Below are 25192 nucleotides of genomic sequence, written 5' to 3' on the forward strand. Positions count from 1 at the left end.
TAGCCAGGAGGGTCCTTGAAAAAAAAAAAATCCTTAAAAGTCCACATATATAGTCTTGATGTTCCTTGAAAAAATATTTATTAAAAAACACATTTATGGTCTTGGCGGTTCTTCTCCAAAAATCCACATTTGTAGTCTTTAAAAAAATTTTCTAAAAAATCCACATGTATGGCCGTGATGATTTTTGATTCAAAATTCCGCATTTATATCCTTGACGGTCCTTGATAAATATCCTTTCAAAATCCACGTTTATAGCCTTTAGAGTGCTTGAGAAAAAATTCTTTAAAAATCTACATTTATAGCCTTGGTGATTCTTGAGAAAATATCCTAGCAAAATCCACGTTTATAACCTTGAGGGTCCTTGCGAAATTATCCTTTCAAAATCCACATTTAGAGCCTTGACGATCCTTGAAATAAAATTTATAAAAAGTCTACCATTGTGGTCTTGGTGTTCCCTCTTTAAAAAAATTGCAGAGTTTGAGAAAAAAATTAAACAATCCAGCTTTGATGATTCTTGAAAATGTCCTTCAAAAATTCACGTTTGTAGCCTTGGTGGTCCTTGATAAAAAAAAAAAAACAAATTTATGGCCATGAGGATCCTCGAGAAAAAATTTCAAAAAAAACCACATATATTGCCTTTAAAAATCCACGTTTGTAGCCTTGATTATCCTTGATAAAAAAATTCCTTAAAAAGTCCACATTTATAGCCTTGAGGGTCCTTGAGAAAATATCCTTCCAAAGTCCTAGCCTAGCCTTCAGAGTCCTTGAGAAAAAAAATCCTTAAAAATCCACATTTTTAGCCTTGGTGATTCTTGAGAAAATATCCTACCGAAATCCACGTTTAAAGCCTTGAGGGTCTTTGAAAAAATATCCTTCCAAAATCCACATTTATCCTTGAGAAAATATTTTTAAAAAATTTACATTTATAGCCCAGATTGTCCTTGATTTTTTTTAAAGATCCTTTCTTCTAGCCTTAGAAGTCCTTGAGGGGATATTTTTTTAAAAATTTACGTCTATAGCCTAAATCTGAAATTTTGTGGGCGAAGTATTAGAAGAATTTGACCGACATTGCCTTTTTTCGAACTCGACCCATTTCGGATAAAAATGTAACGATATCCCAACTTTCAATCAAAACATATGCTTTCTTCGAGAGTTATTGGTCAGACGGAAGGACGTGGTTGAGTGAATCTAAATCAAAATGTCCTAAAACAGATTTAATCCTGGGTTTGAGGGTATAACCAAAAATAAATAACTTTTACCAGGAAATACTTTATCAGGAATCACAAATAAAATCCCAAATGATCCTTGAAAAAAATTCAGAAAATTCACGTTTGGTGGTCCTTGTAAGAATATGTTCGAAAAATCCACATCCTTGATGTTTATTGAAAAAATATTCGTGGAAATTGCATAATTTAAGCCTTGACAGTCTTGGAGAAAATATTCATAAAAATCCACATTTATGGCCTTGGTGGTCCTCGTTTATAGCCTTGGTGGCCCTTGAGAAAATGCTCCTGTAAATCCAGTCTTATCGCCTTTGTGGCTTTTAGAAAACTTTCTTAAATTATCCAAGCCTATAGCCTTGATGATCCTTGAGAATATATTCGTCAAAAATTCACGTTTACAGCCTTTGTGGTCCTTGAGAAAAAAAAAACTTTTATTTTAATACCTTGGAGCCTTGGTGGTTCTTGAGAAAATATTGTTGCAAAAATCGAAATGCTTCAAAAATCCACATTTATGGTTCATGATGGGCCTTGGGAAAATTATCCTGAAAAGACACGTTTATAGTCTTGATGGTCCTTGAGAAAATCTTCTTATAAAAGCCATCCTTGTGATCCTTGAAAAAGTTCTTAAAAATTTCACACGTATGTGTCATTCCTGGCCTTTAAAGAATATCTTAAGAAAATCGCTCTTGTTGCCTTAGGGGTCCTCAAAAAAAAAAAAAAAAAAAAAAAAAAAAAAAAACAAACAATTTCGTGTAGGGTCTCGTAAGGTCGACTTTTCCTAACTATATTTCTTTCCATTTTAGCTTTCCTTTCCTAGTCATTGAAGAGTCGTAGAAGCTCTTGACTTTCCTTTCAAAAGAATCCAGCTTCAAGCATCCCTTATTTCGACTCCCTATCCGTATCCAATGGATCACCATACCCATAGAAGCTATATCTGCTAGATTCATTGCATTCCCAACAATAGCAACAAATTGCAACAATGTCATCAGTTTTAGTACTTATCACTTGTCAACTTACTCTGCTCTGCTCTGCTCTTCTGTTCGCTCATTCACTAACCACTTAACACACAAGTGTTGAGTGTTAGTTTAATCGGAGGCGCAGCGTGGTTGACGTGAGACGTTGTGTTACTTCTCTGGCTCAACAAACAAACAAACTTCAGCCATTTGTTGTCGTCGACGTCGTCGTCGTTGGCCGTCCGTCAGTCATATCAGTCTTTGGGGAAACCGTGAACAAACCGCAACAACTCCATCGAAATTCTGTAAAACAACGATCAAATGTTTGCAGTCAGTCATCGAGAGAGCCAGCGAGCGAGCGAGCGACAACGATCAGCACGCGAGTGATTGACGCGAAACGAAACGGCAAAGTGATTTCTAGTAAACGACAAATTATATACAGTATATTTTCAAAAAAAAAAAAAAAAAAAAAAAAAAGAACAGAAAACAAAGCTTCCATACGTGTCGGGGGAATAAAACATCGTTCCATATTTGAGAGTGTGTCTGTCGCACGCCCAAGATTGATTTGTGTCTTCTTTGGGGATGCTGTGAAATATTTTAAATTCTGTGTGGGTGTTAATGAGATTGTCACATACATAAAAATGTAAATAAAAAATCGTATTTAAATTAATTATAAAAATATGAAAATTAATTAAAGTTGTGTGAGAAAAGTTAAGTGGCAGATGAGAACTGCATTAAATAAAAATGTGTTTTAGGAATTTATAAAAATTCAAAAATAAAATTCAATGTTTCCGTTTGAAGAGGGAACTGGTCATAACATAAGAAAATATGAAGATTAGACAATAAGAAGATCTCCATCATGACCAATTATCAAAAACAGGCCAGCATTTTGCACGTTATTTTAGGGATGCATATATTCTGGCCACTAAAAAAACATTTAGACTCAATTAAAAAGTTCGATAATTTTTTTACCATGGTGTCAAACAGCTTCCCCTGTAGAATACTTTCAACCATTGACGTAAATTCCTAAAAAAAATAGCAAAAGAATGAATAACTTTCAGAACTAACCGGACCGAACTTTTAATACCCTCCACCATTTGGCACAAATTTGGCAATTTCCAAAAACAAAAAACCGTTAAAAATTCTGTTAAAATCTTAAAAATACCGAATGCCTATACGACGACGTGGACCTGCATAGGCAACTTTTGTCATAAGTTATTACAATATTTAAATGCGAAACTTGAAGAAAAATCTGTTTATAATGTAGCTAAAATCATCAAAATACCGAATATAGGGGGTACCGTTATATGGGGGCTATAAGAAGACGTGGACCTGCACGGACAATTTTCTGGCATGGGCTGAAGTATCCATTTCGAACTTCACATGCGAAATTTGAAACAATCCCAGTAAATAATGTCGATAAAATCATCAAAATATCGAATATCGGGGGGTACGGTATATGGGGGCTATACGAAGACGTGGACCTACATGGCCCATTTTCTGTTTTATGCTGCAGTATCTATTACGAACTTCAAATACCAAATTTGGATCGATTCCGTTAAATAATGTCGCTAAAATCATCAAAGGCTGTAGTATCCATTGCGAACTTCAAATGCCAAATTCGAAACAATTCCGGTGAATAATGTCGCTAAAATCATCAAAATACCGAATATCGGGAGGTGCCGTTATATGGGGGCTATATGATAACGTGGACCCACATGGCCCATTTACGAACTTAACCTGCCTACTTGCAAAATATACATGTGTGAAAAAAATTTAGCATTCTATCTCAATTTGTTCGAAAGATAGCGTGATTACAACAGACAAACGGACACACAGACAGACAGACGGACATGGCTAAATCGTCTTAGAATTTTACGCTGATCAAGAATACAAATACTTTGTTGGGTCTGACATGAGTATTTCGAGGAGTTACAAACGGAATGACAAAATTAATATACCCTCCATAGTATGGTGGAGGGTATAAAAATATTAAAAACGTTAAATAAGGTCGTGTTATATTTTTATACCCTTATACCCATTTATTACCCGATCCAGATGAAATTTTGCATAAATCATTTGTTTGGTCCAAGGACGAACCCTATTGAAATTGGAGATAATCGGTAAAAATTTAGTTATAGCTCCCACATATATTTTCGTCCGATTTGGCTTTTATTGTGCACCAAACGTGTAATATGAGCCCGAATAGTATGGAATTTTGCACATACAACCAAATTAGGCCTGAAAATAAGTATGCCAAATGTGATCAAAATCGTTTCAGATATAGCTATAGCTCCCATATATATTGTTCATCCGATTTGTTATTTTTGTCCTCCGCAGCCGTAATATGCACTCTGTAACAACAATATTTGGGGAAATATATCAAATACAGCTCAGAAAGACATTTGATACATTTTATCTAGGTCGGTTCAGATTTGGATATAGCTCCCATATATAACTTCGTCCGATTTGCCTTTTATTGTGCACCAAACGTGTAATATAAGACCAAATGTGATGGAATTTGGCACTTATGACTGAATTGAGCCTAGAAGCTAGTATGCCAAATTTGGTGAAGATCGGTTCAGATATAGTTATAGCTCCCATATATATTGTTCATCCGATTTGTTATTTTTGTCCTCCGCAGCCGAAATATGCACTCCGTAACAACAATATTTGGGAAAATATATGAAATACAGCTCAGAAATACCTTTGCTAAATTTTATCTAGATCGGTTCGGATTTGGATATATCTCCCATGTATAACTTCGTCCGATTTACCTTTTATTGTGCACCAAACGTCTAATATTTGCTCAAATGGAATGAAATTTGGCACTTACGACCAAATTGAGCCTAGAAGGTAGTATGCCGAATTTGGTGAAGATCGGTTCAGATATAGCTATAGCTCCCATATATATTGTTCATCCGATTTGTTATTTTTGTCCTCCGCAGTCGTAACAACGATATTCAGGGAAATATATCAAGATCTCAGAAATATCTTTGCTAAATTTTATCAAGATCGGTTCCGATTTGGATATAGCTCCCATATATATATTTCAAATGGGCAATACAAGTCCGAATTTAAAAGCTCCGGTATATTTAGTCTTTTGAACTTTAAATTATAATTATAATCATAACGTGTATGATTGAATTCTCCCATAAAAACTTTTAATTGTTATGCGGCCCGACTTTAAGACTTTCTTTACTGTTTTTTTTTTTGACAAATTGTTTGGCTTCTGCCCAGACCTAAACTCTGACTCGATGCAAAATTCCGCATCGATTGATTCATAATTGTGGCAGGAAATTTTTCTGTTTTTAGTCCATTTCAACCCCTTAATATTTTGCGATCTTCTCCAAATACAATAGACTTCTATTCTGACCCTTACCCCACTTGTAGCGTAATGACAAATTAACATGGACAGACAGACGGAAAACCATAGCTAGGTCGACTCAGCTCGGCGGGATAGGAATATCCATATTTAGTTTCCTATGTCGGGGACTAATATTTCGAGGTGTTACATAACTTTTAGCCCAATTAAACTTATAATACCCCCAACACATAGTGTTGTAGGACATAATTATATAGTCAAAATTACGAATGGATTGTATCAGTAGAAGTATTAATTAAAAGTTAAACTTTAAAAAAAAAATAGTAAAAAAACATTAAGTTCGGCCAGGCCAATATTTTAATACCCTCCACCATTGGGTAAAGAAAACATTTTTTTTTATAAAAGTATCTGAATTCAAGCGTGCCTTACTTTAAAGTACAAATATCAGTAAGGCCATTTAGATAATGCTGTTAAAGTGGGTTAGGCCATTATATGGGGGGCCTTACCAAAACGGGAACCTCTATAGATAATTCTATACTTCAAGGATTGTCAATTTCGTGGGAAAATGTGACTAGGATTATCAAAATGCCGAATATCGGTGGATATCGTTATATATTCGTGGAACTAAATATTCAATGTTCTGCCAGCGGAGCTACAACCCATTGCGAACTACAAATACCAATTTTTAGACAAATCCGTGAAAAAATGTAGCAAAAATCATCAAAATACTGCATATCGGGAGGTACCGTTGTATTGGGCTATACAAAAACGTGGACCTACAAATACGATTTTTTAGACAAATCCGAGAAAAAAAGTGCGCCGAAAATTATCAAAATACCGAATATCGCGAGGTACCATTATATGGCAGCTATATCAAAACGTGGACCAACCATCCTAGACACAATACAATCTATCAAATTTTAAAGCTTTACGTCAAATAATGTGGGACCGATAGATCTCATCTTTACACCAGATTTTGCGTTAATAAAAATATTGGGATGTATGAAATTTGAAGATAATTGGATACTTATTTCGCATTTTATGAGCGTTTTGTTATTCAAAATTCAGACCCGTTGTGGGGCAGGTACCAGAAGGAGTGGACCTATATATCCCATCTTTACATCAGATTTTGCGATGATAAAAATATTGACATGATCCGAGATTCAACGGAATCCATTACTCATTTAGCGTTTTATGAGAGTTATAATTATTTCAAATTTTGGCCTGTTGTGGGGGAACTCTTAGAAGGAGTGGTCCGATATATTCCACCTTCACACCTGATCTTGTTTTAAATGAAATATTTTAATGTGCTGAGTTTGAAAGTAATTGGATATTCATTTTGCGTTTTATAAGCTTAATGGTTATTCAAAATTTAGACTCGTTGTGAGGAAGGTATCAAAAGAAGTGTTTTTTTGAGAATTTTTCTAGAATCCTCCTGTTTTGATTTCCTTCCAATGTAAACCTTCCAGCACTTGTCTCATATTTTTAGCTCTACTAGAGACTTTCTTGTAATTTTTAAGTATTTTAAGACTTTCAGTTCCAACTCTGAAATTTTAGACATTCTAAGATCGTGGATTTCACAATAACTTAGGTCTTGTGTATGGTTAAATTTTTTTTGGTAAATTGACCCCTATCTTTGGAAGTCACACTTTTATATTTATTTATTTTTTTAAATATTTTTAAAATAGTTTTTTTTTTAATTAAATTGAAATAATTTTTAAATTTAAATATATATTTTTTAATTTCTTTCCAGATAGAGTATATTCCAAGTGAACGGAAAGTAGAAATAAATATTCAAAATATAATAAAAAAATCCAAAAGGAAAATTGAAATCTCAGAATATAAGTGCTAGTATTGTGCCGTTAATCAATCGCATCGTTTACCTAACAATTCAAAACAAAATACATAAATACGGTTGTGATATAGAAAAGTGATTTAGAAAAAAATATTTAGTAAAATTGGAATAAAAAATTCTAAATAAAAAAAAATAAAAATATTAAAAACAAAAAAATATTAAATAAAATATTTTAATAAAAATATTTGATAAAAAATTAAATATTATAAAAATATAATCATTTGTTAAAGAAAAATAAAAAATCGTTAAGATGAAACCCCTTAACAATAATTTCGAAAAAGACCCAGGGGTCAAGGAATCCCTGCTAACAGTTCCCAGTAAATTTCAACTACAACCGGTGCGTGTTCATCCGAATGGTACTCCAGCTATTGATGCCATGGCAGATTCCGATGAAGAGGAGGGATTGGGTTATACCCATACGTTGGTAAGTGCAAAAAAAAAAAACAACAAATATTTTTATTTAACATTTTACATAAGAATAAAAAGGGAAATATTAAAAAAAGGAAAATTAGGAATTTTCGAAGAAGTTCGATAAAAAACAGAACAAGTTCTATTAAAAAAGAACACCTTTTAAACACTATATTTATTGTTTATTTTACAAAAAAAAAAAAAAACAAGTAAAAAGGCTGAAAGTTCGGCCGGACCGAACTTTTAATACCCTCCACCATTTGGAACGAATTTGGCAATTCTCAAAAACAATAAAATCCGTTAAAACATTATAAATATCGAATGTAGCCATTATATTAGGGTCAACATGAATATTAGGACGACATGAATCTGCATAGGTAATTTTTTCATAAGCCATTACAATATTCAAATGCGAAACTTAGAAAAAAAATCGGTGGATAATGTAGCTAAAATTAACAAAATTCCGAATATCGGGAGGTACCGTTATATGGGGGCTATACGAAGACCTAGACCTACACGGACAATTTTCTGTCATAGGCTGTAGTATGCATTACGAACTTCAAATACCAAAATTGAAATAATTCCGATGAATAATGTCGCTAAAATAATGATAACGTCGACCTACATGGCCCATTTACGAACTTAACCTGTCTACTGGCAAAATATACATGTGTGCAAAATTTTAGTCTTCTATCTCAATTCGTTCGAAAGATTACGACAGTCAGACAGACAGACAGGCATGGCTACATCGTCTTAGAATTTTACGCTGAAAAATACGGTATTTCGAGGAGTTACAAACGGAATGACAAAATTAATATACCCTCCATAGTATGGTGAGGGTATAAAAACCATTTTAACAACTCTTCAAATACTAAAATTTACAGAACAGGTCCATTGAATAGGTTTCTACAGCCAATAAAAGATTTTAGAATTTAGATCAAGTCTTCTAATTCAACTTCCTCGACATGAGAAACACTTTTAAGGCCCTTTTGACCATAGAATCACTTAAGGTCTTCCATAGAATTTTTCTATACCCTTCACCCTGTAGAGTATGGAGGGTATCTTAAGTTCGTCATTCCGTGTGTAACTCATAGAAATAATAATTTTAGACCTATCAAAGTACATATACAGGGTGAAATAAAAAAAAAAAAACTGCAACAAAGTCAAACGCCATCATTTTTACATATTTTTTTTAAATTTTATTGAATGTGAGCAAAAAACGTCGGAAATAGCATCAAATTTTAGAATAAGTTTAGATTTCTTCGAATTGGTTACCTTTGACAAGAATTATGGCCTTCAAACGGCCAATGAAACTGTCACACGCTTCCCTAATGTTGCTCTGCGGTATTTTGGCCCATTCCCGGCGAAGCGCTTGCTTCAAGTGATCGACACTTTGGTATTTTTTTGAGGGCCAACCTTGCTTTCCAAAATACTCCAGACACAACGATCTAGTCCAACGGATTGGTATCCTGAGATTTTGGTGTCCATTGTGCGCTGGAAATGAAACGAGCAATCTCATTGTGTGACCATTCTTGGGTGGCGCGTGCGATCTGAGTGCGATGGTGCTGAGACCTGTTGGAATGTCAAAGGTCTGCGGCCAAAATGTTTGCGTGCCCAAGGCTTTAATACACCCTCCAGAATATTTTCACGATAATATTCGGCATTTATTCTGATGCCACGGTGGATTAATTCGAGCGGGGAGCGATTATCAGCTGTTATGGCGGCCCATACCACACCCACGCCATGGCCGGCGCTTGAGTTCTGGTGGCCAACGGAAGATGCACATTTTCAGCTGACCTCTTTGGGAAGTAAAGACGATCATTTTGTTTGTTTACAAACTGCTGGACAACGAATGTTTTCTCATCGGAGAAAGCTAAATTCGGCAGTTCACCACTTTCGGCCAGTCGAAGCAACTCCTTAGCTCTTTTGAGTCTTTTTTCTGTTCTTTCTGTTGCGGTGTAAGTTTTTGCACTTTTTGGAATTTCAATGGCTTTACCCCGAGCTCATTTTTCAATATTTGCCGAATGAAATATTGTGATATGTTCAGCTTACGAGCCATTTTGCGGCCACAGCGACGCGGGTTTCGATCAAGTCGCTTTTTTTACTTTTCAAACCATTTCTGCTGATGTTGCTGTTTTCTTCCGTTCACTTCCTTGACGTCGGGCTATGCTACCAGTACCAGTATCGCGATAACGAGCGATGGTACGAGCCACAAAAAATTATTCACATTTAAATGCTGGAGTGCCCTAACGATAGCCACTAGTGGCGTGTCCAGCCAAATATAAAGAAATCACACTATCACGCTTCCGAATTCCATCACGAATAACTTTTTTCTGGAAAATTCTCACCAAAATGCTTTTGTACGCTTGTAAACTATATAATGAGCTGTCACTGGAATAATTTTAACAGCTGTCGGATGAGTGGCTTAGAAATGACAGCAGTCTGAATTTAGTTGCAGTTTTTTTTTTTTTCATTTCACCCTGTATTCTGTATTTTGATGATATTGGCGACATTATTCACCGGAATTGTTTCAAATTTCGTATCTAAAAAATCGTAATGGGTACTTCAGCCTATGACAAAAATTTACTTATGCAGGTTCACGTCTTCGTAAAGTCCCTATTTAAAGGGGTTTCTTTGAGCGATATTTTTCGACGTTTTTTTTTGGAAATTTTTGAAGTTCCTTCATAAAGGTGGAGGATTATAAAATTTCGGCCCGCTCGAATTCAGGTGTTTTTTTTACTTCAAATAGTTGAGAATTTTATAAAAAGCCCCGCAATAACCTGTAAAATTTCCTCAAATTTTGAAAAAAAAAATTTTGTTCCACTGTGTAATCTAATCACCATTCGAAATTCCCATCGGTTTCCCTTCCGGTATGGATTTTAAATTATTTGACAATTAATAAAGTCCGACGTGTTAATATAAATCACATTGCTTTGAAGTATTGTCACAACGATTTGAACGGCAAACACCGAAAAAAACAACAACAACAATTAGTAGAATATTTGTCACTTTTTATGGTGGCGAATTCACGTGCCATTCGGCTTGCAGTCAGTCATCCAGTTTTTGTCACCAGAACAAAGTAACAAATAAATAATTAAAACTAAATAAACTAATTAAGTTTTGAACAATACAGTGTAGCAATCAATACAAGTGACAATGGCATTAATACAAAAGGAAATTAAAAAAAACAACAACAACAAAATTAAAAATACAAAATCAACACTATCTAAAGTCAAGCGTTAAATAGCAAATGCGGCGAATTTAGCAGTGTTAGAAGTTTCAATTAACAATTCAATGATAAAAAGTTTGAATTTGAGTCCATTATAGAATCATAGATTAGACCACAAAGGTCTACTAAAATTCTGATGGCCTTTGGGACGTCTGTGGCCAATAGAAGGTCTCTAATTGCAATAGAAGCTTTTAAAAGCTTCCAATTAAAAAAAAACTTTCAAATTTCAGAGGATTTCTATTTTCTTTGGAAGGATCTCAATGGGTCTCTATTTTTATGTTCAAGCTTCTATTTCCCGAAAATGTTCTCCACGGCACTCTATATTCTTCAAAAAAAAAAAAAACTCTTCAAAGGGGATCTACTTTTCAACAGAAGACCTTCAAATATCAGAGGATTTCTATTTTCTTTAGAAGGATCTCAAAGTGTCTCTATTTTTAACAGAAGCCCTTATTTTTTATAGAAGGTCTTCAATAGAACTCTTTTTCCAATAGAAGTCCTTTAAAGGGCCTTTAATTTCAATATAAGACCTTAATAGGGCCTCAATTTTCAGGAAAGTGTTTTTTGAGAGCCTCTTTTTTCAAAAAAGACCTTCAAAAGGGTCTAATTGTCCCTTACTTTTTATAGAAGATATTTATAGGACTCTATTTCCAATAGAAGTCTTTTCAAAGGTCTCTAATTTCAATATAAGGCCTTAAAAGGGCCTCTAGTTTCAACCGAAGACCTTAAAAAGAGTCAATTTTCAATAGAAAAGGGTCTCGAGTCTTATGTTCAACCTTCTATTTCCTAAAAAAGTTCTTCAAGGCTCTCTATTTTCTTCAAAAAAAAAAAAAAAAAAATCTCTTCAAGGGGTCTACTTTTCAACAGGAGACCTTCAAAGGGCCTCTATTTCTCGTAGAAGCCCCTTTTTATAATTAGAGGTCTTTAATAGGGCTCTATTTCTAATAGAAGTCCATTAAATGGTCTCTAATTTCAAAATAAGGCCTTAACATGGGCTTCAATTTTCAAGGAAGTGTTTTAGGGGCCTTGTATGAAACATAGAAGCCCTGAAAGGTCTGTAATGAAACATAGGAGCCTCCAAGAACCTCTTGAAAGAAACATAGAAACATGGAATCCATTTAGAGGCATTCTATGAAACGTAAAAGTTCTTGGAAGACTTTGGTGAAACATAGAATCGCCTCAGACGGTTTTTTTAAACATAGTATCCCCTCAGAAGACTTTTATGAAACATATTATACCCTAAGAGGTCTTCTATGAAACATAGAATACTTTTATATATCATAGAATCCACTTGAATCCCTTTTGAGTCCTTCTATGAAACATAGAATCCCGTTAGAGGTCATCTATGAAACGTGAAGCCCTTAGAAAACTTTCGTGAAACATAGAATCGCCTTAGAGGGCTTTTATTTAACATAGTATCCCCTTTGAGGACTTTTGTGAATCTCCATAGAGGCCTTCTATGAAACATAGAATCCACGAAAAATGGAATCGCTTTTGAGCCCTTCTATGAAACGTAGAATTCTCCAAGATGTCTTCTATGAAACATAGAAAATCCTTCGATGCCCTCTATAATGCATATAATTCCCCTTGAGCGCTTTCCTTGAAACATAGGAACTCTAAGAAGTCTTCTATGAAACATAGAATAATTTTATATGGACTCTATATAACATAGAATCCACTACGAAACATAGAATCCCTTTTGAAAGGTCATCTATGAAACATAGAATCTCTTTAGACGGCTTTTATGAAACATGGAATCGTCATTGAGGCTTTCTATTAAGCATATAACGCCCATTGGGGCTTTCTGTAAAATATAGGATCCCTTTAAAGGTCCTAGAATCCTCTTAGAGGCTTTCTGTGAAACAAAGAACCACCTCGAAGCCTTCTACGTGTCATAGCATTGTCCTTGAAACCTTCTAGGAAACATAAAATCCTCTAGACCCCCATTGTAACATAAAATTCCCTTAGAGGCTTTCTATGCAGCATGAAATCCCCAGAGGCCTTCTATGAAATATATAACCCCTATAAAAGTCTTTTATGAAACATAGAATCCTTTAGAGTCCTTCGATAAAACATAGAATCTCCCTTGAGTCATTTTTTGAAACATAGCGTCTCCTTAAAAGTCTTCTACAAAACATAGAATCCCCTTAGAAGGGCTCCTATGAAAGATTAAATCCCGTTAGTGGACTTCGATGAAATATAGAAGTCCCTAGAGCCCTCATAATTCAATGAATCATAGACGTCATTAATGGTTTGCCTTAAACTATAGAATACTCCAACACCCTCAGTGAAACATAGAAGCTCTTGTAAGCCTAGACTTTCCTTCAAAGACTTTTTTTTTTTGAAAATTGAAGCCCGAAATAACGTCCATGAATCCTTAAATTCTTTTCGATTTAAATAAAAAAACTATTTAATTTAGAAATAAAATCCGTCAGAGTTTCCATCTTTTCCTACGTATAGAGAGCATGCAAGGGCATGGAAGATTTGGTCTGTTCCAGAAGTGGAAGAATGTAAAAATTTTTACTACGATAAGCGATTTTCCCCTTTTGATATCGAAGAAAATTGCAAAACTAGTAGATTCTTGTAGGTCTCTGGAACAGATCAATTGTCTTTCCCTCCCCGAATAGATGAGACCACTTGGTTCCCATTTCGATCACCTTCTCGTGACATTAACCTATTTACGTTTCTTGTCACCTGTTTCGCCAACTTGTGCAAATAACGTATCGCTATTATTCGTACAGGTGTTAAAATTAAATATTCCCAAACACCCCCTCACATAGTCTCTTCCCCCAAAGTTTTTTTTCTTCTTTTGACAAATTAGCAATTCATGGCATTGCAAAAAATTGAAAAAAAAAAAAATAGTTATTGCCGTTGTATTAATTATTCAAATTATGAAATATTGACTTACAAGGCAGAATTGGTTGTTAGCGTTTTTCCGATTTTGGGTTGTAACTTTGGCGTTCGCACGTTAATGGCTGTAGACCTCAATGAAGGTGAGCGAAGTGCCAGACCATGGCTGGCAATTATCAAAGTGTCAAAGTCATGAATTAGAAGGTGTGGGATATTCAATGAAGTAAGTAAGGGGATATATTTATTTACACAAGTGTCGCAGTTAGCTCAGAGAGTACTGTGTGGATTAAAATGCAATTATGAGATACGGTTATGTTGGTTATATGGGACGCATTACTTCTGATTATAAGATATTGACCTTTTATAGATATTCAATGTTCATCTACTAATAAATTAACTATGTTAGACAATTAAAAGACGTTACCGAACAAGGGAAGATCATCCTATCCCATCCCATCCCAGTAATATTATATGCGGCATATACCGACACAATCAGAAATGCGTTTTAAGTCAATTCGGGTCGTCGAAAAAACAACATTTTGGTTTTCAATGTAAATTCTTAATTTTAAGGCCCAACCTGATTTTCATACTTAAAAATGGCTCCTTTATTGGATCAGAAGATATACAGGGTGAGATAAAACAAGTAAAAAAGCTGTAAGTTCGGCCGGGCGGAACCTTGAATACCCTCCACCATTTGGCACAAATTTAGCAATTTTCAAAAAAAATAAAATCCGTTAAAAATTCTGTTAATATCTTAAAAATACCGAATATAGGGAGGTACCATGGGGGTTATAAAACGTGGACCTGCACAGACAATTTTCTGACATAGGCTGTAGCATCCATTACAAACTTCTAATACCAAATTTTAAATAGTTCCGGTAAATAATGTCTCTAAAATCATCAACATACCGAATATCGAGAGGTACCGTTATATGGGGACTATGCGAAGACGTTGACCTACATGGCTCATTTTCTGTCTTAGGCTCTAGCATCCATTACGAACTTCAAATACCAAATTTGAAACAATTCCGGTAAATAATGTCGCTAAACTCATCAAAATACCGAATATCGGGAGGTACCGTTATACGGGGGCTAAACGATGACGTGGACCTATATGGCCCATTTTCAATACCAAAAGTCCTGCAGACATAATACACATTTGAGTAAATTTTTTTCAACTTATCTGATTTCATTCGGAAGCTAGAATAATTTCCAAAGACGGACAGGCGGAATTTAATTTTATGCTGATCAAGAATGTATATACTTTGTGTATATTTCGAGGTGTTACAAGCGGAATGTATGACAAACTTAATATACCCTCCATACCATGGTGGATGGTATAAAAAACAGCAACAAAGTCAAACGGCATAATTTTTACATTTTTTAATATTTTTTGAATGAAAGCAAAAAATGTCGGAAATGGCATCAAATTTTAGAATAACTTTAGATTTGTTCGAATTGGTCACCTTTGGCACGAAATATGGCCTTCAAATGGGCCAATGAAACCGTCACACACTGCCCGAATGTTGCTCTGCGGTATTTTGGCCCATTCTCGGCGAAGCGCAGGCTTGGGGTGATCGACACTTTGGTATTTTAAGTGTCAACCTTGCTTTCCAAAATAATCCAGACACAATAGTCCAACGGATTGATATCCGGAGGTTTTGGTGGCCATTGTGCGCTGGAAATGAAGTGGGCGAACCTTGACCATTCTTGAGTGGCGCGTGCTGAGTGCGATGGTGCTGAGTCCTGTTGGAATGTCCAAGGTCTGCGGCCCAAGGCTGTAATACACCCTCCACATTTTTTTTTTTTTTTTTTTTGCGATAATATTCGGAATTTCTTCTGGTGCCACCCACGGTCGATTAATACAAGCGGAGAGCCACCATCGGCTGTTATGGCGCCTCCAGAATATTTGAGCGATAATATTCGGAATTTATTCTGATGCCACGGTCGATTAATACGAGCGCACACACCATCACCATGGCCGGTGCTTGAATTCTGGTGGCCAACCGAAGATGCACATTTTCAGCTGACCTCTTTGGCAAGTAAACACGATCATTTTGTTTGTTTACAAGCTGTTGGACAACGAATGTGTTCTCATCGAAGAAAACCAAATTCGGCAGTTGACCACTTTCGGCCAAGCGAAGCAACTCTTTAGCAATTTTGAGTCTATTTTCTGTTCTTTCTGCTGCGGTGTAAGTTCTTGCACTTTTTTGGAATTTCAATGGCTTTACCCCGGGGTCATTTTTCAATATTTGCCGAATGGAATATTGCGATATGTTCAGCTCACTAGTCATTTTTCGGCCACTGCGAAGCGGGTTTCGATCAAGTCGCTTCTTTACTTTTCGAACAATTTCTGTTGCTGTTTCCTTCCATCCACTTTGTTGACATCGGGCTGCGCTACCAGTATCACGGTACGTTAACGAGCGATAATAGGAGACACTAGAGATTTATTCACATTTAAATGCTGGAGTGCTCTAACGAAAGCCATTTGTGGTGTGTCCAGCCAAATATAAAGAAACACCCAATCACGCTTGAGTTCCATCACGAATAACATTTTTTCCGGAAAATTCTCACCAAAATGCTTTGGCAGGCTTGTAAACAATATAATGAGCTGTCGCTGGAATAATTTTAACAGCTGTCGGACGAATGGCTTAGAAATGCCAGCAATTTGAAGTTGGTTGCAGTTTTTTCATCTCACCCTCATATATACGGAAAGATCTGCTTAACATGTATACTGGTGTAGAATTTCATATAGAAGGCCCCGACCGACTGTTGTCCTTTCCTCACTGGTTTGTATTGTCTCTTGACTTCGTCTGGCGAACATGTCTGAGGGAATTCGAATAACTACTTCCTTAGACAAGATTTCAAGCCCAAAACCACTGTTCCCAAGCGTTTGAGAGAAAAAGAGGGAGGGATGGGGAGATGGGGAAGTGTGTGGCAACAACAAATGCTCCCTTTAATTGAATTGAATAATAACAACAATAATATGCGATAATATGCCGCCGAGCATTGTAAATGCAGATAATGAATGCCAACGTTAGTCATCAACGACTGCCTCGCCGGCTGGCTGCCTGGCTGGCTGACAACAATACCGATGATAAATGCAGTTACAAGTAGACTGACAACAGATCGGTCGGACGGACGGACGGACGGACAGTCGTTGTTGATGGTGATGAAGAAGTAGTAGTCTTTCTCTTGTCGCTTGTGATTTACCATCATCAAAATGCCAGTGCATTCTGCTGAGATTATTGACCTCCAGAGTTATGGTGTAAATCTAGGCATGGGATTTTATTCCTCAGCTAGGGTAGTGCAATAAAATTATGTTGTGGACTAATTTAATTCAGAACTATGGTAATGACACATAGTGAGATTTATTCATGTCTCCCTATTTCATTGTAGATTAAAGTAAAAGGGACCTCCTCCCCTCAGCACAACTTTAGCTTGAGTTTGTGATTCATGGGTGATACCCAAAATACAAATTGCCAAGACTTGCGGCCATGGAAGTTTTTGTTATTTTTTTTTTTAATTTATGGCCTTTGATTGGCTGTTGAGGTATAAAATTTCAATGAGCCAGAAGCCAAAAAAAAAAAAAAAAGCAGAACAGTCAGGCCTCATGTACAAAAATGTTTATTGACGTTTTTTTTTTTTTTTGAATAATACTGACTTCAAAAATTATATTTCAAAAAAATATTGGAATTTTATGAACATTGTTTCCAGATTCTTAGAGAATCAATTGTTATACCCTCCACCATTCAGTGGACTGTATATTAGCTTTGTCATTCCGTTTGTAACTCCTCGAAATACTCATGACATAACCATATTCTGCATCAATTACGTACAATTCAAAATCTATTTAGTGTCTCTCTGTTCGTAAGTAAGTTCGTAAATGGGCCAGGTTTCACGTTCATGCTTTCGTATAGCCTCCATATAACGGTTCCTCTTAATATTCGGTATTTTTATGACTTTCAACTCTAAAGTTTAGAGACATTATAGATCGGAAGTGTTTCAAATTAGGGTATGGCTACTACAGCCTATGACAAAAAATTGCGTATGCAGGTACACGTTTTCATATAGTTTCCTTATAAAGGTACCTCCCAATATTCGGTATTTTGACGATTTTAGCGACATTATTCACCGGAATTGTTTCAAATTTGGTGTTTGAAGTTCGAAATGGATACTACAGCCTATGACAAAAAATTGTGTATGCAGGTCCACGACTTCGTATAGCCCCCATATAACGGTACCTCCCTTTATTTGATGTTTTGATGATTTAAGATACGTTATTGGCCGGAACTATTTCAAATTTCATATTTGAAGATATTAATGGGTACCACAGCCTATAACAAACAATTGCTTATGCAGGCCGACGTCTTCGCATAGCATCCATTAGCAGTATAGCATCCCAATATTCGGTATTTTGATGATTTTAGCGACATTATTCTCCGGAATTATAATAAATTTCGTATTTGAAGTTCGTAATAGGTTCTACAGCCTATGACAGACAATTGTCTATGCAGATTCACGACTTCGTATAGCCCCCATATAACGGTACCTCCCAATATTCGGTATTTTGATGATTTTAGAGACATTATAAATCAAAACTGCTTCAGATTTGGTATTTAAAGTTCGCAGTGGGTACTACAGCCTATGAAAATATTACTTATGCAAGTCCACGACTTAGTATAGCGTTACCCCCCTTTATTCGGTATTTGGATGATATTCGCATAATTATTCGCCGGAATAGTTTTAAATTTCGTATTTGAAGTTTGGAATCGGTCTATGACAAAAATTTATTTATGCAGGTCCTCGTCTTCGTATAGTCCCCATATAACGGGCTTCATTGAAATGGTATTTTCTACAATTTTTTTTTTAATTTTAAAGTTCCTTCCAAATGGTGGAGGGTATTAAAAGTTCTGCCCGTGCGAACTTATGCTATTTTTTAATTGTTATACCCTCAGCTACAGACGGTATATGGCTACAGAGAGTATGTATCATTTGATACGGCAAAAACGTACCTCATCGAAATAACAGTTTTAGATATAAGGTCCTCTTGGATCAAATCAGTTTCAGGACATTTGGAGTCGATCAGTGGGTGTACGTCCGTCTGGCTGGATGGTGCCTACGATAGCTAGCGAAGGGAGTATCCGATTTGATTCACCCTTTGTACTTTGTAATATTATTACCAAAATTAGATCGAGTTCGGAGATGGGCAATATCGGTCAAATTTTTTTGGACCTCTCCCACAAAAAAAAAATATATATTTTACTGCACTGAATCAGAAAGAAAGGATATTTTGCTCTTACTGCGCAAATCCAAATATTTTTGTCAGAGCTAGATCAGGTGCGAAAATAGAGAATATAGGCCCACTTCATCATGTACCTCCCCCATAAAGGGTCAAAATTTCAAATAATTATAACTATTATAAAATGTGTAATAAGTGCCCCATGGTCTTCAAATTTCGCACATCTCAATTTTTTTTATCAACACAAGATTTAGTGTGGAGATGGGATATATCGATTCACTCCTTGAGGTACCTCTCCCACAAAGGGCCAACATTTTGAATAATCGTAGCTCTTATAAAATAGAAATAAGTGTCCCATGGTATTCAAATTTCACACATCCTATTTTGTTTTACTAAACACAAGATCTGGTATCAAGAACGGATAGAACGGGCCATTCTTTTCAAAATTTGAATAATAATGACGCTCATAAAAGGCGAAATAAGCATCAGATTATTTTCAAATGTGGCACATCCATATATATACATTATATTTTCACCAACATACGATCTAGTTTGGATACGAAATGTATCGGACCACTCCTTTTGGAACCTCCACCACAACGGGTCAAAATTTTAAATGATTATACCTCTCATGAAATGTGAAATAAGCTTCCGATTATGTTCATATTTCGTGCATTTCAATATTTTTACCAACACAAGATCTGATTTAGAGATGACACATATCAGACTAATCCTTCTGGTACCTCCCCCACAAAGGCTCAAAATTTTGAAAAATTGTACATCACAGAAAATTCGAAATAAGCTCCCGACTTTCTTCATATTTCACACATCGCAACATTTGTATTAACTAAAAGTCTGGGGTAAATATGGGGTATATTGGTCCACTCCTTCCGGTACATTCCCCAAATGGGGGCCAACATTTTGAAAAATTATACCTCTCATAAAAAGCGAAATATGCACCCAATTCCTTTCAAATTTCAAATAGCAATATTTGTATTAACAAAAAGTCTGGTGATAATATGGGATATATCGGTCCAGTTATTCCGGTACCTCTCACACAATGGTTTAAAATTTTGAATAATTATACCTCCCAGAAAATCAGAACTAAGCTTCTCTTCAAAATTCACAGATCACAGTATTCATATTAACAAAAAGTCTGAGGTAAATATGGGATATATCGGTCCACTTCTTCTGGTAACTCCCCCACAACGGGTCAAAATTTTGAATATATTATATCTCTCATAAAATGTTAAATAAGCGTCTGATTCCTTCTAAATTCTAAACACATTCCAATATTTATACTAACACAAGATGTGATGTGAAGATAATAGATATTGGCCCACTCCTTCTGGTACCTCCTCCACAACGGGTAAAATTTTTTGAATAATTATACCTCTCAAAAAATGCGAAATAAGTTCCCGACTTTCTTCAAATTTCACACATCCCAGTATTTTTATTAACAAAAAGTCTGGTGTAAATATAGGATATTCCGGTACCTTCCCACTTCTACCGGTACCTTCCCCAAATAGGGGCCAACATTTTGAAAAATTATACCTCTCATGTATTTCTCACAAAATGCGAAATATACCCCCGATTCCTTTCTAATTTCGCACATCCCAATATTTTTATTAACAAAAGACCAGGTGTGAAGATGGAATTTATCGCACCTCTCCTTCTGGTACCTCCCCCCCAAAGGGTCCAAATTTTAAATATTTTGTCTGTCTCTCAAATTTGTTCTAAACTTCACACACTCCAATATTTATACTAACACAAGATGTGGTGTGAAAATAATAGATATCGGCCCACGCCTTCTGATACCTCTACCACAACGGGTCCAAATTTTGAATATTTTATTTCTCTCATAAAATGCGAAAAAAGCATTTGATTCTTTCTAAACTTCGCACGTTCTAATATTTACACGAATACAAGGTCTGGTGTGAATATAATAGATATTGGCTCAATCCTTCTGGTACCTCCCCCACAACGAGTCAAAATTTTGAATAATTATACCTCTCAGAAAATGCGAAATAAACTCCTGATTCTCTTCAAAATTCACACGTCTCAGTATTTTTATTAACAAAATATCTCGTGTGAAGATGGAATATATTGGTCCACCCCTTGAATAACAAAACGCTCATAAAAGTGAAATAAGCGTCCGATTCTCCTTAAATTTTACACATCCAAGTATTTCTCTTTGCGAAAAATTTTGTATGAAGATCGGATGCATCGGTCCACTCCTTCTGGTACCTACCACACAACGGGTCAAAATTTGGAATAATTATGCCTCTTATAATTTGCGAAATAAGCACACGATTTTCTTCAAATTTCACACATCGCAATATTTTTATTAACTAAAAGTCTAGTGTTAATAACGGATATATCGGTCCATTTTTTTCGGTACTTCCCCTACAAAGGGTCCAAATTTTATTCTCTCATAAAATGCGAAATGATCTCTCGATTCTCTTGAAATTTCACACATCCCAGTATTTTTATTAACAAAAGACCAGGTGTGAAGATGGGATATATCGCACTACTCCTTCTGGTACCTCTCCCACAACGGCTCCCAAATTTGAATATATTACTTCTTTCATAAAATCCGATTGCTTCTAAACTTCGCACATCCCAATATTTCATCTAACACAAGATGTGGTGTGAAGATAGTAGATGTCGGCCCACTTCTTCTACTACCTCCCCCACAAAGGGTAATAATTTTGAATAATTATTATTAGCGGGTTAAAATGTTGAATAATTGTACCTCACAGAAAATTCGAATTAACTGACTTTCTTCAAATTTCACACATTGCAATATTTTTAATAACAAAAAGGCTGAAGTAAATATTGGTCCACTCCTCCAGGTACCTCCCCCACAAATGGGTATACAATTTTGAACAACTATATCTCTCACGGAATGCGAAAAAAGTATCTGATTCATTCTGTAATTCACGCATTTCAATATTTATATTAACACAAGATCTGGTGTGAAGATGATAGACATCGGCCCACCCCTTCCGGTACCCCCCTCACAACGGGTCAAAATTTTGAATAATTAAAACTCTTATAAAATGCGAATTAAGCATCTGATTCTTTCTTAACTTCGAACATAACAATATTTTTACTAACATAAGATCTGTTGTGAAGATGGTGGATATCGGTCCGCTCCTGCTGATACCAACCCCACAACGGTTAAAAAAATGTAAAGAATTATACCTCTCAAAAAATGCGAAACAAGCCAACGACTCTTTTGAAACTTGGTATGTCCTAATATTTTTCTCAACCAGAGATCTGATGTGAATATGAAATATATTGGCTAACTCCTCCTGTTACCTCCTGTCCCCAAAAATTTAAACCATTTATTGGTCCTTCGAGTTGCATTAGAATTAAAAATGCAACACAGGTAATATTTTTTGAACTATTAAATTTTTAAATTATTCTCCTCGAAAACGAATCTCTTTCGCCAAAAACCCCAATAAAAAAATACCCGTAACCCACATTGCCTAAAAAAATAAAAAAATAATGAAAAGGAAAGAAAAGAACAGAACCCACGGTCAAAAAAAAAAATCACCGAAAAAAATGATGGATTAATTTATTCCCTTCACACGACCATAAACTGTGCGATTTAATCAGATTTTTTATTTGCTTCTTTCATTTTTTTTTTGAGTTTATTGAAGTGTGCCTCGAACGGGTGGGGAAAGGGGGGATGTTATTTTATGTGGACCGTTAATATGGCACCCATTACTCCACACAAAACTGCCACTGTTGGCGTGTGTTTTTGGCCAACAATTTTTTTTTATAAATTCCGATCAGACATTTATTGGAAATATTGGTTGAGGGCAAATTGAAGGCAGCAAAATTGAAGAGACTTTTTTGCTAATATGGGTTATTCCATACTATTTTATGGGTGAGGATGTCATTCAAAAAAAAAAAAAAAAAAAAAAAAATAATAATAATAATAATAAAAATTAATTAAATTAAAAAATAAATAGATAAAATAAAAAATAATAATAACAATTATTAAAAACTGGAAGTTTGCTTAGCCACCCCTGGCTACTTAGTGTTCTTCCCGGCCACTTTTATATGCCATATCACCTATAAAATCATTTATTGACTCATATTTATTTATTAGCAATATTTCCCATATTAATGACACTTTAATCTAAACTAGACGCCACTAGAAAATACACCTTGGAAACAGTAGCCAAATAAATATTACGAAAATAAAAAATCAATAAATTTTTATATGAAAATGTATAACATGCGTACCTACTAAAATCCGAAATTTATTTGCTTCCCCCCAAAAAAAATCTCAGTCAATCCACAATCTCCAATACCAAACATTAATTCATAAATAATTTAAAATCAATCGAAAGAAATTTATTATCTCTGCTTTGCTCTCCATGAAATTGTGGAAGATACAAACATACATACATATATTTTGCGCCAATCTAAAACAGTGGGATTTTTTTACCGCCCATAAATAAGATTTAAACAAATTATTCGCACACAAATACACTTAATTCCAAAATTAATTTATTAGACATTAAATGAACCAAAACAACAAACAAAAAACATCGGTAATTAAAATGCTTAATAATCTGCTTGACGCTAAGCGAATATCGTAAATTTTGGAAACACGTGTTTTTTTGTTTTTATCCAAAAAGTCCCCCTCCCCCTTCATCAAACAAACTGATGTATTTTTCCAAAATAAATATAAATAATTCATTATTCTTTTTAAATTCCTTTTCGTCAAAACTCTAGTTTGTTTGCTTTCGAAATTGTCGCTCTCTTACTGAGGGGTTCTCTTTCGTTTTATGTGTTTTTGTTTTCATTTGATCAAAGAGAATGAGATGGCTACTTTGGTAAATAAAAAACGGTGGTTTGTGCCTTTGCTATACTCTCTTACGTTTAGCCATGAGGATTGCTCCGTGGCTAGTTCTCTTAAATAAACAAACCGTTTAATGTGAGTACAGTGATGCCAATGCAGTTATTGTGAAGTCATAAATTGGCGTTTTTTGATTGAGTTTTGCAAATGATCGCTCAAGCAATGAGTTTTCAAGATATCAACATGAAACAATAAGAAGTGGAACATAGACTACAAATGCAAGTCAAATTAACCTTCGCCGACAGATATGCACTCTCAGATCGATTATTTGAAGACATTCAAAAATATTTTTAAAAACATCAATTTCAATTTCTGACCAAGAAGTTGGGAAAAAATATTTTTTAACAATTATAATCCAGAAATATTGGACCATAAATCATAAAAAACTTAAAAATCTTGGCATGTGGTCAAAGTTAGAAAAAAACAATTTTACAAGTATCAGTTGATTTAGCCGACATATGTATACCCTCAGTCAATGTTCGATTATTTAAATATATTTTGATTTCTGTTTTTATTATTTAAATTGTTGACCCTCCATGGAGGGAGTAGTTTCCAAAGGAATGGAACAATATTGTCTATTTCGTATCGGCCCTAAATAAAGATGATATAAATATTGCGACGTGCTAGGTTTTCCATTTTCACACTTCATCTAATACAGATAAAAATATTCGTATAGGCAAAATTATGGGAAAATCGAACATTTATATTCAATTGTATGCGAAACCAAAAATTCGGATAAGTTCTATATTCATATCAGATTTCTATTTGTGAGAAATATGTAGATATAACAAGTTGTAACGAATCGATCACTTGTTTCGAAAGTTATGACAGACAAAACTATTGAAAATTGTGACCCTTTGCGGGTGAGGTACCAGATGGGGTTAGCAGATACAGGGTGAGATAAAAAAACTGCAACAAAGTCAAACGCTATACTTTTTACATTTTTTTTTTAATTTTATTGAATGAAAGCAAAAAGTGTCAGAAATAGCGTCAAATTTTAGAATAAATTTAGATTTGTTCGAATTGGTCACCTTTGGCAGGAATTATGGCCTTCAAACCTTCACACGCTGCCCGAATGTTGCTCTGCGGTATTTTAGCCCATTCTCGGCGAAGCGCTTGCTTGAGGTGATCGATACTTTGGTATTTTTTAGTGCCAACCTTGCTTTCCAAAATACTCCTGACACAATGGTCCAACGGATTGGTATCCGGAGATTTTGGTGGCCATTGTGTG

General features: G+C 35.1%; 1 protein-coding gene and 1 long non-coding RNA gene across 3 annotated transcripts in view; both read left to right on the forward strand.

Annotated features, from left to right (window-relative positions):
- The first annotated feature begins 2097 nt into the window (after positions 1 to 2097).
- On the forward strand, positions 2098 to 7313 carry LOC131805395 (uncharacterized). Its single transcript, XR_009343672.1, has 2 exons — positions 2098 to 2819; positions 7255 to 7313. It is a non-coding gene; the product is annotated as an uncharacterized LOC131805395 (long non-coding RNA).
- Positions 7314 to 7516: 203 nt separating this feature from the next.
- Positions 7517 to 25192, forward strand: part of LOC101900472 (chloride channel protein 2) — a 114553-nt gene continuing 96877 nt past the window's right edge. The window contains exon 1 of one of the 2 annotated variants that reach the window (XM_059128514.1): positions 7517 to 7780. In XM_059128514.1, coding sequence (XP_058984497.1) covers positions 7607 to 7780 — 174 coding nt within the window. In that variant the 5' untranslated portion in view covers positions 7517 to 7606. The remainder of the gene's footprint in view (positions 7781 to 25192) is intronic. The other variant, XM_059128516.1, reaches the window with a different exon arrangement.

This window comes from Musca domestica, unplaced genomic scaffold (assembly GCF_030504385.1).
Source record: "Musca domestica strain aabys unplaced genomic scaffold, Musca_domestica.polishedcontigs.V.1.1 55, whole genome shotgun sequence".
NCBI lineage: Eukaryota > Metazoa > Arthropoda > Insecta > Diptera > Muscidae > Musca > Musca domestica.